This window comes from Cryptomeria japonica, chromosome 7 (genome assembly GCF_030272615.1).
Source record: "Cryptomeria japonica chromosome 7, Sugi_1.0, whole genome shotgun sequence".
Classification (NCBI taxonomy): domain Eukaryota; kingdom Viridiplantae; phylum Streptophyta; class Pinopsida; order Cupressales; family Cupressaceae; genus Cryptomeria; species Cryptomeria japonica.
In genome coordinates this window covers 422,277,102-422,297,699 of record NC_081411.1, presented here as the reverse complement: position 1 = coordinate 422,297,699, position 20,598 = coordinate 422,277,102, and the positions used below count along the sequence as shown (strand labels likewise).

General features: G+C 36.3%; 1 protein-coding gene across 1 annotated transcript in view; it reads right to left on the bottom strand.

Moving 5' to 3' along the window:
- LOC131065614 (uncharacterized) overlaps window positions 1-7,479 on the bottom strand; it is a 28,821-nt gene extending 21,342 nt beyond the window's left edge. The window contains exons 1-2 of the mRNA XM_058000175.2: window positions 7,302-7,479; window positions 6,183-7,169 (exon numbers count right to left, since the gene is read on the bottom strand). Of these exons, the coding sequence (XP_057856158.2) occupies window positions 6,183-7,090 (908 nt within the window). The 5' untranslated portion in view covers window positions 7,091-7,169; window positions 7,302-7,479. The remainder of the gene's footprint in view (window positions 1-6,182; window positions 7,170-7,301) is intronic.
- Window positions 7,480-20,598: the final 13,119 nt, after the last annotated feature.

Genomic DNA, 20,598 nt, shown 5'->3' with positions numbered 1-20,598 from the left:
GTAAACCTTTATGAAAACTAACATAAAGATTGAGGATGTCTGTAGCAAAGTCTGATTTTGCAGATCCATCTAAAGACAAGCAGCTGATTGGTAGATGCCTCAGCTAATTCACGATCAAGGTCGAAGCATGTTGTTGCTACCAAGCATATCTTGTTGCATTTTGAAAATCTCAAATGATTGTGAGCAGAAGACTGTAATCACCCCAGAAGGCTAACTCAGATTCTGAAGTGTCTCAGACAAGGGAAGTCACTTCAATCTCCTGTTGTAACTTGAATTCCCTATGATCTCTTAGGACTACAGCAAACAGTCCTCAGTCACACTGAGTACTGCTGAAGCTGAATTCATTGAAGCATGAACTATATCAAGGAAATTGTGTGGTTTTTCAAATTCTTGTTAAATGGTTTCTTATAATTATTCTTATCAGAATCGTATAGAGATACCTGAAAATTCGGTGTCTTATGGCAGGATAATCTTGCGTTGCAAATATTCTCACCAAGTCTTTTGAAGACTGAGTACTTCAAAAGATAGACTTGGAGCTGAAGAGAACGCCACCTTGATTGAGAAGGAGTCTCAACCTCAGTGATGCATTGTGTTTCATCAACCACCCTCTGCGGGTAATGTAAGGTGGTAGTGTAATCTTCTCAAGGGAAGAGTAATTGTTACCATCCTCTGCGGGCAATGTAAGATGGTAGAAAAGACGGAATTTCATCCTATGCTTGTGTGCTAGATGGAAAGTGTACTAGATAGAAGATTATGCTTATTCATTCCTTGCTTGTGTGCAAAATGGAGGACTATGGTTTATGTAACTTCATTCTATGCTTGTGAGCAAGATGAAGGATTATGATGTTACATTCTTCTCTGAGAGAAGATTGAAATGGAAGCTCTTCATCATTCTTAACAGGCAATGGATGGTGTATATGCGTGATAGATATCATGGAAAGAGTCCATGATGTGCATATATATACTTGTGTTTATTCATGTCTTGCAGGTGTACATGATAAAGTTCTGGATTCATCCTCTATAGGCAAGGCAAGATGAATATTATAAAAGGGTTCCATGATGAGTTACCATTATGTGATTTGGTTACTGGCTACTTGATGTGATCCTCTCTAAGGAGTGCTGGCTGAGTTTAGATTACAGATTGCACAATGAATGTATAAGGAAAAGTACTTTGGGTATCTGCTTCAACTTGGGCTCTACAGTGATCTCTTGGGCATGTAGAAAGCAATCTTCCGTAGCATTAAGCACTGCAGAAGCTAAGTACATTGCAGCATTTGTTGCATCCAGAGAAGCAGTGTGGCTTCGCAAACTCCTCGTCGGATTATTTGGTCAAGCTAGTGGTCCTACCACCATTCATTGTGATAATCAAAGCTGTATAAAGATGTCAATAAACCCTGTGTTCCATGACCGGTCCAAACACGTGGAAACGCACTATCACTTCATTCGGGATATGGTGCAAAGAGGCGCCATTCAACTAAAGTACATTAGCAGGGATGAACAGGTTGCGGACATCCTTACCAAACCCTTATCCAGAGTGAAGTTCGAAAACTTCAGAGACAGACTTGGTATTGTGGAAAACGAAACCCTGATTGAGAGGGAGCTCCAATCTCAGTGACTCTATCTGCAACACTTTGATCATTCTTTGCTTGTGTGCAAGAATGAATTGTGTCCAATCTAAGCTTGTGTGCTAGATGGAAAATTGTAATTATGTAAAGACCCACTTGTGTATTACACTTTCTATGCTTGTGTGCTAGAACCATCCTATGCTTGTGTGCTAGGTGGAAGATGTAATTCTATGCTTGTGTGCTAGATCCATTCTATGCTTGTGTGGTAGATGGAACTCTAAAGGTTTAGATTATGTATTCTCTTCTTCCCTAGTTAAGAGGGAGTGTTGTTTGTAACTAGGTGAAGATGGGTTCGGATTGCCTTAAGGCAACATCCGAACCCACTTAGGACTGAGCCCTATCCTAAAGGGTAACGTGCCCCAAGGTTAAGCCCAGTCCTATCCTAAAACCCCACGCCACAATAACAAACATTGGCACCAAAATGAAAGAGGCCGACTTGCAAAATAAAAGTTAAAGATGCATATAAATAAAAGACACTTTGCAAATCAATTTCACTTATCTTCATTTCAGCAAATTAGCTCTGCCTGAAAAGTGTGAACTTACTCTTGGAGAGTGCGAAGTTGACCAGACTTATGTGAATTAGTTCTAGAGGACAAAGACAATTTTGGTGCAGAGATTAGAAGTGCAGATCTGTCATTCAAGAAGGAATCAGATTTGTAAAGCAAGCTAAGTATTGTATTTGTGCAATAAGAGTGAATACATAATCTGACCTGTGGGTCTTTAATGCTGGGTTTTTCCTCCTTGGAGGTTTTCCCAGGGTATTTGTGTTTGTCTCTTGGTTCCTTGTTCCATTTTTTAATTCCCTTGATTATAGTTTACTAAATTACAAATCTGATTAATAAACTGGGGCATGATTAAATGTTACAAATCTGATTAATAAACTAGGGCATGATTAAATGTTACAAATCTGATTACTGATCTAGGGCACGAATTTAACATATACATGTGCTTTTGAAGAATATTTTTAAAAATTATGTATTTTCAAATATTAAATAAATTTGCCAAGTTATTGCCAAGTTTTTCCTCGAGTTTTTGCAAAGCCCCAAAATTTTAAAATTGTGGATCTATTAAGTTATTGCCTCTTATGGTAAATAGATGTTATATTAACAAAGGAGACAAAGGCTCCTTAAATAAGCAATTACAAGCAGAGTTTCTAAAACAGAAACGAACAACAAAAAGGAAACTACCTAAAAATCTGAATCTAAGATGACCATTATAGAACATTACATTATTTTAATATCCTCCCTTAATGGTCATTGTCCTAACAACCCTAGAGAAGGCAATTTGCAGGTCTTTAGATCACAAGCACAAAGAAGGCTGCCCCTTCTCCTCAGAACACTTTGCTGCTACTGAGACCCTCCCTGTATCTATAGAATGTTAATGACCGAGATAACCAAAAACCTCCAACCTAATGTTGGGAAAACAAAAAGCTGTCCCTCCCTGTAGCCAAAGACATCGAGAACAACTTTTCAAACTAGAACCACAATTTTGAGGAAAAATCGGCAAACCCTTGTGCAGACCGTTGCCTTAGCAACTCTAGGTGTGATCCAAAACCACTGCAAGAAACCACAATTTTTGTGGAAAAATTGAGCAAAACCATCTTTACAAGAGAAAATACGATTTTGGGGAGAAAATTGCACAAAACCCAAACACTATTTTTGAAGAGAAAAATCAATCAAAACCCACAAATGATTTATAAGGAGAAAATCACACAAAACCCATACACTGAAACATCAACAAGTAGCTAGTACAAAAGCTAAGACATGGATCAACATACAAAACTTCATTTTTGAGGAAAACAATAAAACCCTTGTATAATTTGTGGAAAAAATCGTACAAAACCCAAAAATAATTTCTTTTGGAAAAAATTATAAATCCAAATACCCTAAATCCCACATGAACTTTGCAAAAAATTACAGATGAATTTTTAGGACAAAATCAAGCAAAAGCCAAAATATTTTTTTAAGAACAAAAATTATTAAAAACCTAGAATAATTTTAATAAGGATTAAAAAAATTATAAAAAACCCACAAATAATTTTTCCTCAAAAATTATAAAAACCATACAAATAACTTTTGAGGAAAAATTACAAAAACCCTCAAAACAACACAAGAAAGCTTCTAATGATTTCAAAAAAATACTTCCAACAATTCTTATTTTCATAAAAAATCGAAAAAAAAAATTGTAGAAAAAAATTCCAAATAAGAAGAGGCTATGAATTTTTATTAAAAAATTTGACAAATTCTAAAAAACCCCATCAACCCGCTCTGATACCATGTTATGGTAAATAGATGTTATAATTAACAAAGGAGACAAAGGCTCCTTAAATAAGCAATTACAAGCAGAGTTTCTAAAACAGGATTGAAGGACGAAAAGGAAACTACCTAAACATCTAAATCTAAGATGACCATTATAGAACATTACATTATTTTAATATTGTCGAGTCCAAGTTTTCAACTATGGTTGCAGCCATGCCACTTATCAATTAAAACCAAAAAACTTTTAAATTTTTGCATTATAGAAGACAGGAATATGTACAATCTTTAACTAAAGTTCCAATTCTCTCCCCAGATCTTACTGTGTAGTGGTAGAAATTCCTTGAATTTGTGTAACCTCTTATTGATTGACTCCACTTCGAAGTGACAGTATGGAAAAGAAAATGGTTAACTCTTACGGGCCATCTCCAAACAATAAATTCTACAATGCAATCTTGACAATCATATCATGACTGCTTTGAAGATTTCTTCCAAACTTTTCTTCATTGCTCCTCAAAACCAAAGAATCTTTCTATAGAATGGTACAGAGAAAAACATGAAAATTCTACTTTGGAAAAGGATGGGAAACTAATTGGGATAGAAAGCACATGCCTATGAAAATTCCACTCAGAATCTGAATTGATCTCATCGAGGTCAATTTGCCAGTCTTTCTCAATGATATCTGATTTTTTTCATATGCTTTTTATTTTTAAGAATTTGTTCCTTTTTAACCTCTACTACATCTTGTTCGCTTATCTATGACTCTATGGGCATAAAAAAAATTTTAAATCTTGTACATTATTGAGAAACTAAAATCTTATGATTTAATCATCTAATGTGATCCAAAAAGTTGATGTAAAGAATCACTGCATGGTTTTATATGTGTGTGTGTGTGTGTGTATATATATATGTATATGTGCGTGTACACACACATATATATATATATATACATATATACATATACATATACATACATATACATATATATACACACATATACATACACACACACACATACATACACACATACATATGTATGTGTGTTCTACTCCAAGTTTCTGGGACAGGCACTGCAAGGGACAAGGATATGCATTTCTAGGAGAGATTTTTTAGGATATGGAAATTTCTTCAATTTTAGGTGAATAAATTGAGTGTTTGGAATGAGTGTTACAAGAGAGTACTAATAAGTTGCAAAAGAAAAAGACATCAATGGCTTTGTGGGAAGTAAATTGAGACCTTTTGAATCAAAACGTTGGTGAAGAGAATTGAACAACTTCAAAATACATTTTACAAGGAAGATTAAGAAGATTATAATCAATGTCTATGGTCCTAAAAAGTGTCTTGAACCAAACCAGGCACCAGGTTCACCAGAAGTGTCTCAAATGGGTTTCTTTTCGTACTTAAAAATGGAAATTAAGATCACCTCATATACATATGATCAAGATGCCATTCGAATACTATACATATGGAACAATAGTAATAGACCACATCTCATATAAGAATTCTACTGTATGGTCCTGGAAAGGTTACACGTTCACTTAAGAGCATAAGTACAGATTGAAATCTAATGGTCAAATCAAAGGTGACAAATAAAAGCTAATTTATGCAATTCAGGAAATAAGCACAATACCAATCAATGCGGCAGCAATGATAATTAAGCATTGAGGCCAACTGCCATTGACTTGGTAAGAGCTGAAGTGAACCACGTTGCTGCCCTACCATTTTCATGATATGGCAAAAAGGTAAAGGTTGCTTTTTAGATCATGGCCAAGTCAGATGCCAATTTTCTGTATGAGATCTGCCTAGTGAGACCCGGCAGGAAGGTTTCATTTGATTTAAATTACACCTCACTCAGCTTTTACAGCCCTGGGTTAACTACACGAGGAGGTTTCATTCCAATTAACTAAAACAAAATTCAACATTTGCACACATGAGCTTTGATCGCATGACCAGGCTCAAGGTAAACCAAACCTTGCCAATTCACCTAAACCCAGAGCACCCAATCTCAACAATCCTGATCAGAAAATTGATTGCCTTTCAAGAAAAGAAAATACTGATTTCAATAATCATTTGAGTTTCATCCCAAGAAAGAAAGAAATTTGAGTTTGAGTTTCAATCCAAGAATGAAAGAAAATTTCATTTGAGTTTCATTCCGGGAAAAAGAGAAAAACTTATTCGCGTTTCGCTACAAGAAAGAATGAAAAGTTCATTTGAATTTCATTACAGGAAAGGTACATCCATTTGAACTGCACTTTAGGAACACAAGGACTGCGCTCAAAGGTCGATGAGTTGCAGAATTTACCTGACAACAGGCCGGCGCTCCAACTCCAAGTCTATTTTACGATAATCCACACCCCTCTCCTCCAGCAACACTTCTCTGGGCTTTCCTACGCCAAATATATTCTCTTTCTTCTTCCGCGCCGCGCCTTGGGGTTCGAGCTCTGGACCTCTAGGAGTGGGGGGCCTACTGGACGTTGAGCTTCTGCTTTTCTCTTCCACAATAACCTCCTCCTCGACGACATTACTAGCCTTTTCTGCGCCGCTAACGATGCCCATTTTATCTTTTTCGCTTACCTTATCTTTGCACAGAAGCCCTTCTTTCTCCCTCTCTGCCAGAACTTGCTCCCGCGTCCGGGCGCCTGCAAACGGGTCGCTTCTAACCCTAACTTGCTGTTGCACTAACTCCGCCACTCTCGTCTCCTCGGGCGGAGGAAGGGACGAAGATTCCACGCTCCGCTTTCCGTCTTGTGACGGAATACCGGGGCGCTCGCTGCTTGAAGCGACAGCCGTGGCCCTTTTGACAAAACCCCAGTCGTCCACCTGATCGGCACGCGAGGCCGGAGCGGGCAGCGGCTCCCGCTTTCTGTCGAATTCCTGAGACCTGGGATCGAACCCTGCCCCAGCCCTTCCACTTAAAGTTTGATCAGGGACCTTGTTTCTGTCAGCAAACGGGAAAACCCTGGCATCTGGGAGGACCCGGGATCGACCCCCGGGCCCAACATACTGCCCTGTTGTTACCTCAGAAATGCTGTATGTTGGGTTCTTTTTTCTCCTCGATTTACCAACTGCTGCTGCGGCTTCTGTTTCTGCCTGTTGCTTTTTCCGTGAAGCTTCTGCTTCTGCTTCTGCTTCTGCCTGTTTTTTCTGTTCCGCCTCTTCGCGCTCGGCTTCCTCAGCCCACGCTCCGACCCCTCCCAGAGCTTTCGCCATTTTTCTCTCCTCGAACTAATAATGATAATAGCAGCGCAGAGATCTAAGACAAAGTCCCACGCTTAACGGCCATAGATAGCTGCGGCATTCATGGTGCTTTTAATAGCCAGTTGAGTTCCGCTTTAGCTAAAAAGGGTCAAAGCAAAGGCAAAGAAAGACAAAGACAAAGGCAAAAGCAAAGGAAACTTTAGATGCTTTCGACAGCACTTACAGGGCACTTGCGAAGTGTTCAGAGTAGCTTTTTCCCACTACAAGGAAAATGAATCATTTTCTTCGTGTGGGGGCTCAGATTAGACTCAACGCAGGACTGTAATCAATCATTGCCAGCTTGATTGAAACGTATGAACTGCACTTTTTCCTGTGACTCTTGGTTCCATAGATTGATTGGAACTTCAGATGTTATTAAATCAATCTCTCTTTCGATTTTATTATAAATGGTACAAATACAAATTATGTTTTAGTCAAAGTATTTTTATAATAATTTTGAAGTATGCCATTCATAAAATAATTGTGGTTGGTGTAGTTATAGTAATATGTTCAAGATGATTTTAATTTTATTTGAATTGTATAAGTAGTTATAGTAGTAATAATGGTTATCGGTTTCAAGAGTACAAGTTTAAGTCGATATCTTGTTGGTTTAGTCTCCTCTCTTATATTATACTGTTTGAATCTTGGTAGATGACAAAATCAAAGAGTTACATACCATCATCCTCACTATTTATGTTCAACCAATTAAATTACAATCTTATAGTTTGCAAAGATTCTTTAATGAGAAGGTTTTATAAAGGTGTTAGAGAACATCTAAAGGTTTAAAAGAAAACAAAAAAATATGTTTTAACTTAAGATTTAAGTAAACATTGGAAGAATTCTTCATGAGAAAGTTTTATAACGAACCTTAGAAAACATGAAAAGGTTATAAAAAAAAAAGCAAAAGAAATATGTAGTTACTTCAAAGCAAAAGAGAATCTATTATAATCTTTGAGACATAAAGATTATTTAGTAAAAGAATCAATTTTAATATGCATATATTTTATGCGTCTTTGACTTGAAGGTAGGCCATTTTTAGAAGTTTGTAAAAATATTGATTTGAACATTGTTGTCACTGAAATATGCACCCTTGCTAAGCACTTAGTTTAGTTGTTCAATGAAACATGGAAGGATCTTTGAAGTGTGGGTTTGATAGTATAAGATCAAACTCCAAACAATGGTTGATTCCCTACTACTTGTCATTGAAAACACTTAATGTATGACTAGTTACAAGCTTAAAACACTATTGAAAGAACACTTCTCAATTATATAATTTGGGTTTACACAATGGAAAAGGGGGGGGTGAGTAAAAATACAAAAAAGGTGATACACCAATGATAGGTTAACCCTAGACCTACTTATCAAGCATAAACAACCACAAGGGTGTGACCAATATTCACACAATCTCGTGGAAAACCTATGACAAAGGATAGAAGAATAAAGGTACAATTGTATGAAAGGCTAATATCCACAAGAGAAATCTACAATTCTTCAAGAAAATGTAATGGAATTGTACAAGAGAAAGGTAATAATTAGTTCTTTTATTGATTGTGAAGGCTCAATGATGTGTTAAAAACTCAATATGTTGCTATTGACCTACCAAAAGTCCAACCACTCCTCATCTTCTACCTATTTGCAATAAGATATAGAAGAATAGTAACTAATTGTGTAAGAGAATATAAGGAAGATGTCTTCAAAAGGAGAACAAGGAGTTCAATTAACTCTGCAATGCTTTAGTTGGCTTCACCTTCTTCTGTGCATAAAAGGGACAAACATGTTTATTTCTATCCTTGAAACTCCTTGATAATCTCAACTAATGTTCAGAGTAGTTAACTAGATCTCCTTGCATGAAAATCTCCTAGAAGTGCTTAAGAACTGCCACTACTTATTCAAACATGTGTTTTTCTATCCTTCACCATTTCTTGCACTCCTTGGTGGCATAGAAGGATCACTCTTTAATGGCATAGAAGAATCTTTCTCAATGCTATATTTTCTACTCTAAAATCACCTCCAACTATCATACTCTACCAAACCTCATGATGACACTAGAAGTCAACAAAATCTAAGAGAGATACTCTCTAATACCTCATCAACAATGGATATCTTGTTTTAGTCATTGTTAAACTTCTCAAATAAGTTGTTTATATGATATTATTTACTCTTAATAATCTTGTCACTTGTGATGGTAAATAAAACATAGAAACATGTGTATTACACTGAGGACATGAAAGAATATCTAAGACAATGATTGAAACAACACACTTTGCCCTAGAGAAACCTCGAAAGAGAAAAAAATTAGTACAACTAAGCAGTTAGTTCCTCACACCAATAAAGCTCAATCAAACATAATATCCATAACCATATCCACTCTCATCCATAACTACTTCTATGGCCATCTCTTTATCCATACCCCTCCCTTCATTCATCATTCCCTATTTCTTCTAGTGTTTCCTTTTTAGAGCACACTTGTGTTCTCCTAACCCACATGTCCTCTCGAGAAGGCATCATCCTACTAACTCATTATCTTTCATCATCCTTCCAATGACTGGGGTATCATGCTTCTAGTCCTTATGCCTTTCCTACCCACTATTTTTTAATCTTATTTGAAACAATGTGATAAACTACATTGTCTCAAAGAGGGGCAAAATACAATCACCTAAAAATGCTTAATTAAATTTATTGTTTATTTAATAATTTTCCCTTATTTCTTCTATTAATCAAATAAAAATATTTATTTAATTAATTCATTAATTGGCCTTTTCTTTCTTAAATTAAATAAATCTATATTATTTATTTATTTATCCTTAATCCTACCTTTTTCCTCTATTAATTAAAAAATATTTAATTTAATTTAATTAATTCATTATCATCTTCTTTCTAACCCTAACCCTCCAACTTGTTCACGTGGATCATAATCCAAATTCATAGGCACATGACAAGTGTCTTATTCCTCTAGATTCACTTTTGTCCTTTCTCCGATGTCAACAATCATTAAACCAAAAAGTCAACCCACCTCTTACTCTTAGCCATTTGTTCAAATTAATCTCTTAATCTTATTCACTCTCTTTTACCTCTTAATCTTATCCCTCAATCTCATTTGCATCTCTTAGTCCTATTGATTCTCTCTTAACCTCTTAGTCATGGGCATTCATCTTTTAACCTCTTAATCTAAGCCCTTGACTCTCTTGAGGATTTATATAAAAGAGGCATTTTCCTCTCATTGACAAGAATCCATAAATCATTAGTGCCTACTTCTATTATGTGAAAATTTCTCTAGAGCTTTCATTATCATTATCATCATTCTGTGTGCATCATCAATCAACCACACTCCATTTCTTTGTGTCATCTTGTGCTAGTACTAACGGTGAAAGCAAATGCATCTTTTTCACAATATCTTGAAGGATAGGAGGACAATGGAGTCAAGCTTGTCATTTGTATGAGGTATATTGTTGTTTGTTTTATTTGCATGCATTTGACTTAGAGCTTCATTGGTGTTGTTGAATGATTTTGTAGATTTGGGCTTGTGGTTGGGCTAATTAGGAGTTAACAACAAGTTCAAAATTCATCATATACTTGATAGTAGTTTGAAATGATGCCAACACAATCACTTCAATGTGGCAATTAAGCTTAAAAACCTATGATGGAGTCCACAACCTCAAAAATCATGCCCCACATTTATAAATTTTGCATAGTAACATAAAATAAAATGAGGATTACTGAGAGAGCTAACCCTTCTATAAGTTTTAAAAGAGTCTTGCATAACTTCTTCAAGCCTCTAGGGGCACCAAAATATGTTTTTACATGCTTAGGAAGATGAAAATAATCAATCAAACCCTTTAAATTCCACTTGTTCTAAAAATGACTTTTTTGCTTCTTGTAGCAAAGAGGCAAAATTGAAAGCATTGCAATCAGGAAAAATTGTCATGAGCATTATGCTTTTGCTATAGTAAAATCACTTTCATTGCATATGAAAAATGATAAATTCATCATAATATAATTACTACTCCTTTCTCCTACTTGCACACTTGTCCTCAAACATCCCTTGAGTGCTTAATGTTTATGTCAAATTTTGAATCTATTTGTACACCCTTACTAAGCCAACCACTAAACCTAGATCTACAAACTAATTCAATGAAACTCAATAGAGAATCTATCTAACATGCAAATACAAATTAAATCAAACAAAGTATACCTTTCACATGTTTAATAAACTTGTTTCAATTGTTCTCCTATCCTCCATGATCTTGTATTTGAAGTCGTTGCTCTCATATTTGTGTTACTCTTGTATAAGAGCTCAAAAGAGGAATGTATGTGGTTGTGATGATGTATGCTAGAATGATTTTGATAGAGTATAGGTATGATTTCTTGATTGTGGATGACAAAGTGGAAAGAGAAAACCCCTTTTTATAGAAATCTCCAATAGAATAAAGAGTTTAGATTAAGAAGTTAAATAATGAGTAGCCAGGATCACATGGATGAAAGAGACTCAATAGGATTGAAGGATGGGTAAAGACGAAGGGAGGAGATCAATTAGTGGAAAGGTAAAAGATAAGAATGAAATAGAGTTAAGACGTTAAATTGAAATGACGAGTTAAGATTGAGGAGTAGGTAATTTAGGGATATGTGTTGTCATGTGGATAAAAATAAAAGGTAAATGAATTGATTGAATAAATAAAAGTATTTATTTAATTAATAGGAGAAAGGCTAGGTAAGGTAAATAAATAAAATATTTATTAAATTTGGGAGAGAGGTGGGAAGGATCAAATAAATAATAAATATTTATGTAAACTAGAAAGAAGAGGTTTAGTGAATTAATTAGATAAATTAAAATATTTATTTAATTAATAGAGGAAGAGGCTAATGAATTAATTAATTAATAGAAGACATTAAGATAAAATAATTAAATAAATAATAAATATGTATTTAATCAACGAACAATTTTAGGTGTCCACATTTTGCCCCTCTTTGAGACAATGCAAGTTATTGTGTTGTTTCAAAGAATAAAATGTTTATTGATATATGCTCCAGTTTCGAAGGTGGTATACCCCCTCAAGAGATTGGGTGAAAAATGGGAAAAAGATCTGGACAATCCCCCAACATGAAGAGAGAAATAAGTGAGGCAAGATCAACAAAAAACATGGGTTAGAGTGGCAAAAACAAACCAAGATTAGGTCACTAGGGTTATGTGAAACACGTTTAGGTCAATCATACAAATTTTTTGGTTGAAAACTCGTATTTGTCTTGTAATTGTATTTGTGCTTGATAAAAGCGTGTATATGTTGCAAAGATGTGTATTTATTAGATAAAGATGTCTATTTGATAGAAATAGCACAATTGATAGGATAAATTGTGCAATTGATAGAATCAATAGTTGGCTAGCTGAATTAGAGCTTTGCTAATGCAATGTTTGATATAATTGTAAGCTAATTTAGTGTTGTTGATTTCACGAGAGAGAATTTTGTGCACACAACAAATGTAGTCATCATTAATCGAGGGTGATAACAAGGTCTTGGGTTCATTCATTCTATGGCATTTGACCTTTATGCCTAAGATTAGGACAAACCTAGGGATGTTGTCTACACTGGTTAAGAGATGGCACAATGAGCATAGATCTTTCCATCTCCTGACTGGGGAGATGTTAGTGACCTTGGAGGATGTTTGGCAACTACTAAAGATATCAATAGCAGGAGAGCTAGTTGTCCATGAGAAGCATGGGATGCAGATGCAGCATCGGCGAGAGGAGAAGCAACCCCACCACCAGGGGCAAGAGGGACAAGATGGGAAAGACCTTCAAGAGCTTGGCGGGATCTAAGACCAGCTAGTTCAGAGAAAGGGAGCATATCATAGCTCACTTTGGTCCTTATGTATCATTTATGTTTGAAGTATAAAAACCTATGGTCCATGTGATTTTGAGGCTCCTAGTAGCTATTTATGATTTTGACATCATTGTATCTAACACATTTTTATTTATTTATTATATATGAGATGACATGATTCCTAACGGTGATTGATGCTCTAAATGGGTGCGTGCATACACTTATGATGGTTGTTATGATTATGAGACAATGACTATGATATGGTCCTATGATACTATGGATGGATGCATATATGATATTTATATTATGTTTATTATGATATATGTATGGATATACGATGCATGATATTAGGTGATGGATTATGTCTATTATGATATGATTTTGAGCTAACCCATTGTGGATGTAGGATGAGATACTGTATGATATGCCTATATATGCAATCCTAACATGTGGTGAAGTAGGATGGTGTTTAATGCAATGCATGTCTGTAGTATTTTGGTGTGTCAACATACTCAGTCAATTAATGTGGTACTACCAAGACAAGGGAGGGGAGATGATCGATTGGCCATAGAAGAAAGGAGTGAAGATGAAGTGGTGAGAGATAGGGAAGATAGGTAATTGATGAGCTCTTGTGCGAATTTAAAGTTCTTTTATCATCATTGAGCTTATTATGGCAAGTAGTTGTGACTATTTAGATATGAGTTTGACCTAGACAATTTACATACTATAAAACTTGTTATATATGCCAATAATTATGGCAAGTGCGAGCGAAAATCTGCAAGGCAGTGCAAGCGAAAATCCGCAAGGCAGTGAATATGGCAACAAGGATGCGACTATGAGGAGGACCAGAATCAACAATGATTTACAAACCATATATGTTTTAGAGGAAATCGAGGTGGATTTAGAGTATTTGAAGGATCTTGCAATAATTTGCAAATTCATAGGTCCGAGGATGGAAAGGATAAAGATATGCAAGTGGATCGATGAAAATTGGAAAACTTTGCAAATTGCAAAATTCCTTCCACGTGGCTTTTTCATTGTGATCTTTGCAATGAAAGAAGAAAGAATGAAAATACTGGAAGGAGGAGTCTAGTTTATGGATTCAGCCCCACTCTACATCCAAAGATGGCATAGGAACTTTAATCCCCTGATCACAAAACCATATGAAAAGTCGATTTGGATCCGCTTGAACAATCTGCCCATGGAATATTGGACGAAAGAAGCACTAAATAAAATTGGTCGATCTTTGGGAACCCTAATCGACATCGATACCGAAATTGCGGAGGGGGACTCATACCTATATGCTTGACTTCGGCTAGTAGCTATTAGGGTAATTCCGTAAGAAATCAGGTTAGTTGCCCACAGTAAGGAATGGTTTCGGACAGTTGAAATCGAGGAGGACAAGGTATTTTGCCTGAATTGCAGACTACAAAATCATTCGACGATAAAATTGTAGAAAAAGTGCCTAGGACAATAAGGTGTGGAGGCCTAAACAATTATTAGAAGATAACCAGAAGGAACCAATAAAGGTCTCTTAAAAATAGAGCTTAGAGGTCAAAACAAATATGGGTTGCAATGGTAATCGCAGTCCTCAACCCGAGGAGTATAAGGGAGAAGGTAATCTAGCTAGGGAAGATTTGATTAAAAACTCGCAAATAAATAAAGAGATTTGTGCTCCAACTACATATGATATAGTCATGTATCAGTTATCTAATGAAGTGGGAGAGTTTGAGGAGGAAGATGGAGATGATGAAATTGATATCACAGAGATCAGGAACGTAGAACAATCGATGTCAATAGAAGGAAGGGAAAAGGTAATAAAGGTAGGAAAACAAACAAACAGAAAAGAGAGGAGGAGGTTGTCGAAAAGGGATTGATGAGTGTGACAAAATTTCTCAGAAGAAAGAGTACCAAGGGAGCTCAAGGCTCCCTTGGGAATCAATGAGGATCCTTAGCTGGAATGTCAGGGGTCTAGGGGCCCCTGACAAGCGTCGGATGGTGAAACACCATCTTGCTAAAGCAAGCTGTGACATAGTTATGCTTCAAGAAGTTAAATGTGGAATCATTGATGGAGAAAAGTTTATCAAGTTTTGTAGATGCTGGTCTGGCATTTTCCAAGCTACAGATGGGTCCTCGGGAGGTTTGGGAATCCTTTTGAACCCAAATATTATCAATATAACCGGTATGGGTAAAAGTAAACATTGGATCTCAACACATGTCCAATGCAAATTCTCATCCACCTTTGTCTCTATTACTACTTATTACGTTGCCATTAGTTTTCTATCCAAAGTCATTCTATATACTTTAGTCGGTTACTACTACCGAAATATTCAGTCGGTAAGCACAGAGCAGTCGGTTATAAAAGAAAGTAGTCACAGAGCCTAGTATACACCGAGTTGTCTACCGAGTAACACTCTATGTCTACCGAGCAGCAATAATGTTACATCGAGTTGATATACACCGAGTGAAACGTTTTACCAGATTCATTGAACCTAGACACATGTGTGGAAACGTGTTACAAGATCAAGGAACAAAGAACCATTATCACATTGGAAATTGCACTTCTGGATTGTGTATGATTTTGAGGTCATCTATCCAATGAAATATTTTGTATAGTTATTCATTCGATAAATCATGTTTGTAAGATCGAAGCAATGAACCAGATCACCGACATAAGAGATCTATTTATACAGCATGGATTGGAATCAGAAAGAGATATAGAGGCATGTGTGTATGAGTTTGAAGACATACATATGTGAAAAGAAAAATCATGGGAAAGCACTGAGTGTTATGACTGTTACAGAGACACAGAGGTCACCGAGAAGGATTTCAGAGAACAGTCAAAGAACAGAGTAAACAGAAGGGTTTACTGAGTTATTTTATGGGTTACCGAGGTACGCTATAAGCAAGGTAATCTCATTTTGAGCACATAGAATCTGCTATAACATTCCAGATGTAAAGTTGCAGATATTTGTAAAGATTTTATTGTAATATTTTGAGTTGTAAGAGAAACCTTTAATAGGGTAAAAGACTCTAACAAAGTCTATAAATTGTAAAGCCTTTAACCAGGTGCAACATTTAGAATAAGTGTTGTAAAATCCTTTAGCAAGGTAGATCTAACAATCTTGATACTCCTAACAGGGTAAGCTATCAGAAATAGCCGAACATGTAGCTCTAACCGAGCAACCTTTATTATTGCAGTAGTGAAGTTGTGGGTGCCATCCCCACCGCAGTTTTTCTCTCTACCCAAGAGTTTCTGCGTAACCAAAATATATGTGTTATGGAGTGAATCATGTATGATTGTTATTTATTTGTTTTAGCTTTATGTTATGTTACAGTAATTTTTGGTTTATGCATAACAGTAAAGATATTGTTGAAGAAAAGTTTTGAAGTACTGATTCACCCCTTCCCTCTCAGTACATTAGCTTTCCATATTGGGCCTAACAATCTCAATTTGGAACATCTATGGGCTGACTTAGTCACCGGACAAGCGAATATTATGGGAGGAGCTAAGCGAACAAATCAGATTAATTGGAACTAATAATTACATTCTAGGGGGAGATTTCAATGTTATACTGGACTTATCAAAAAAGAAAGGAGGTACAAATAAAATCAGCAGGGATATGGTGGATTTCAGAGACTTCATTCAGGGGATTGAGGTCGTGGATTGTATTCCATCTTAAGGATGGTTCACCTGGACAAATAGAAGAATGGGCTTCACCAATCAATCAGAGCGTTTGGACAAGTTCTTGAACGAGACAAAATGGTTTATGGAGGGAATTCCAATTAGCGCGAAGACTCTTCCTTACTGCATGTCGGATCATTACCCCATAATGTTGGAAATGGGCTCGAAAATCGGTTGTGGGGGAGGATATTTCAAATTCTAGAACATGTGGTGGAGAGATATTTCTCTTAAGGACACCATTAATGGATGGTGGAAGGAATTTTTGCACATAAAAGGTACACCAAGCTTATGTTTAGTTAGAAAATTAAATTTTATAAAGGATAAAATTAAGGTGTGGAACAAAGAGACATTCAAAAACATCTTTGAGGAAAAGGACCGAGTGGAAGGGGAATTAATTGCTTTAAGTAGGAAAATCACAGATATTGGGATGTGCAAGGTAGATTTCATTAATGAGAAAAAACTTAAGGAAAGACTTGTGGAACTACTCATTAGGGAGGAAATTTACTAGAGGGATAAGGCGAGGGAGATGTGGATAAAAGATGGGGATAAAAACACAAAGTATTTTCATTCCTTTGTTAAAGCAAGACAAGGGAGATGTGGATAAAAACACAAAGTATTTTCATTCCTCTGTTAAAGCAAGACAAGCCTTTAATCGGGTTAGTGAAATCACCTTGGAGGATGGGCACAGGCTACAAAATAGGAATGAGATTGGACAAGTTGCGGTTGAATATTTTTCTGACATTCTCAATGATAAAATCAGAGATCTTGAAGTAGGGAATGGGGAGATAATGGAGGCTATACCTAGACTAGTCACGTTAGAAGACAATGCTATGTTGATGGCTCCCTGCACATTGGAGAAAGTTAGGAAGGTTTTTTTTGTCTGGACTTGGACAAAGCTCTGAGGCCAGATGGTTTTCCTGCACGTTTTTATCAAAATTGTTGGGACTTCATTAAGGAGGATATTTGGAAAGTGATGGAGGATGTTAGAAAGAAAGGGAGCTTTGTGAGGGAAATAAACAATACAATATTGGTAATCATTCCAAAGAAGGTTGATGCAAAATCATTGGGAGCATTTAGGCCAATTGCGATGTATAATACTATATACAAGATAATTACTAAAGCCTTTGCTAATAGAATTAAGCTTCTTCTACCCGAACTCATCTCTGAAGAACAAAATGGTTTCATCCCTGGCCGAGAAATCGTGGACAACATTATACTCACAGCTGAAGCCCTGCACTCGATAATCACAAAGAAAATGAAAGCCATGGTAATCAAGCTCGATATATCAAAGCTTACGACAAAGTATGGTGGAAATTTCTTGATGAGGTATTGGAGAAGTTTGGATTTGATGGGAATTGGAGACAGATGATTAGTTTTTGTCTTGGCTCTGCACACTTCTTAGTTGCGGTCAATGGAGGGGTGTTCGGTTTTTTTGAAAACACTAATGGATTGAGGCAAGAGGATCCAATCTCCCCTGCATTCTTTGTTAGAATTCCCAAAGATACTGAGAGGGGGGGTGAATCAATGTCTTGCTAGTTTACAAATTTTTTGAACTTATTAAGTAAATTGCATTCCAAAACAGTGTGTCGGTAAACCAGAATTAATGCAGTAAATAAGAACAATAAGCACAACATAGAAAGCACACCATAACACAATATTTTTAACGAGGAAAACCGGTGTGAGAAAAACCTCGGTGGTATTTGTGACCCACAATATTCACTTACTGGCCAATAAATGAATATTACTTACAATAGGGGCCTGCACATGCAAGAAGGCCAACTGCCTAAAGCTCACTGCTTAATTACAAAAAGAGAAGTCTTACTGACTTACAAAATGGATTATGCAAATCCAATATAATGTACTGCTTCGATTCAGCATCTGCTATGCCAGGTTCAGTACCAGTTTAAGCTCACAGAATAACCATAAACCTTACTCCAAAACCTGCCTTAATATTCGCATATTACTTTTGCAATAATCTAACCATGTGCACATCCTAAATGATCTACAAGATCTCATACTTATATATGAGTCCTATTACAATTTGCCTTGTTAGCTTACAAATAGATATTACAATTAAATACAAAATGTAATAAACAAAATCCTATCGGCTGGGTGTCGGTAATCATCTTTGTCGTTGTTTGGGAAAACTATCTCCTGGTGTAGAGTCTATCGGTGCCGGTGCCATAGGATTGCGAGGTTGCCATCAATGACAATACCTTCAATCACCTACATTTCTCATTGGAGTGTGCATTTTCCAACACTCTTCGTATTAATGGCTGAATCTCTTAGTTGTCTAATACACAAGAAAAGGGAAGCGAGATTATGGAAGGGGTTGGTAATCCACGATGGACTAACTCCGATTACCCACTCATAATTTATGGATGACACAAGTTTGTTTGGAGAAGCCTCACTAAGGGAAGTAGAGGCAATTAAGGAGACACTGAATTTGTATGCTAGTGTTGCAAGTCAAAGGATTAATGATGAGAAAATAAAGATTTTTCTATTTAATTTGAAAAAACCTTTACAAAACAAAATTCTGCAAAAGTTGGGTTGGAAAGTGGGAACGCTCCCATCAAAATATCTTGGTGTCCCAATGTTCTCGGGAGCCTCCAGGCCTAAGTTGTGGGAAGAACTCATTTCCAAGTGTAGAGCAAAAAAGGAGACATGGAAGAACAAGTGGTTAGCCCTCCCGGATAGAATCCAGTTAATCAAATATGTTCTATCTGCAATGCCAATTTATACAATGTCATGCTTTAAACTGCCAATAAAAGCTATCAGAGCAATTAAAAAAATTCCCATTACTAAACTAGGAGATAGCATGCAAAGAAAAAGAATGTGGTGGTGTTGGACTGAGAAAGATGGAACTACAAAATTTGGCCTTAGGGGCTAAACTGTTGTGGAAGATGTATAGAAGTCCGAATAAGGTATGGTGCAAAATAATGCAAAAAAAATACCTGGATAATGATGACCCTACGAGGATCTTGACAATAAGCACTAATAGGAATGAGTTTTCTATTTGGAAGTTCATGAAAGATTGTAGGCACCTAATCTCTGATCACTTGTCTTGGAAAATTGGTAACGACCGCAAAGCCAAATTTTGGCACGATTCGTGGAATGACTTTGAGAGTGTCAAGAGTTGTTTTGTAGAATAGAATTAGATAAAAGAGGTGGAAAGATGCTATGGTATTTATGTGTTAGATTATGTTGTGGAGAACCATTGTGGGAGTGGAATTTTTGGGTGGAAAGATATCAATGTGGATGGTATGACAAAGGAAACTCGAGAAAGATTTGTTGAAATCATGAAACAAAGGAGAATTACTATTAACAAGGAGGAAGATAAAATAAGCTGGTGTGTAGCCCGATCAGGGGAATATAAGGAAAAGTTAGTATATCAAATTCAAATTATTGATCATGAGGAATCTAGATGGTCCGTTAGCTTATGCTGGGATAAAATGGTGACTCCGCGAGCGAGGGCCTTTTTATGGATAGCTATGTATGGTATAATTCTCACTGGAGAAAGGTTGAAGAAATATAGAATTAATGGACCTACTAGATGTGTGCTATGCAAAGCTGGTGAGGAGACAACAAGACATTTGCTCTATGGATGCAGGTTCATGAAAGAATGTTGGAATTGGATTCATGCAAATCTCGAGTGGCATACAACTTCTAATGAGGACTTCAGGAGCCATATTATCAAGTGGCTTGCCTCAAGGAATAAATCTCTTTAGGGATCTCTATGGATAATTATCCCCTCTGTGGTGGTGTGGCAAATCTGGAAAGAGCGTAATAGAAGGATTTTTGAAGATAAAGAATTCAATGTGACCACTATTATTGGAAAAATTAGAGGTATGGTTTCAGAATTGGCATTTGTTAAGGTGTATGGTAGGAGAATTGAATGCATCACAAGTTGGGACAAGAATGTGTAGATGAACTGGGGATCTTTAATACCACTCAATATTATAGTCAATCATAAATATAAC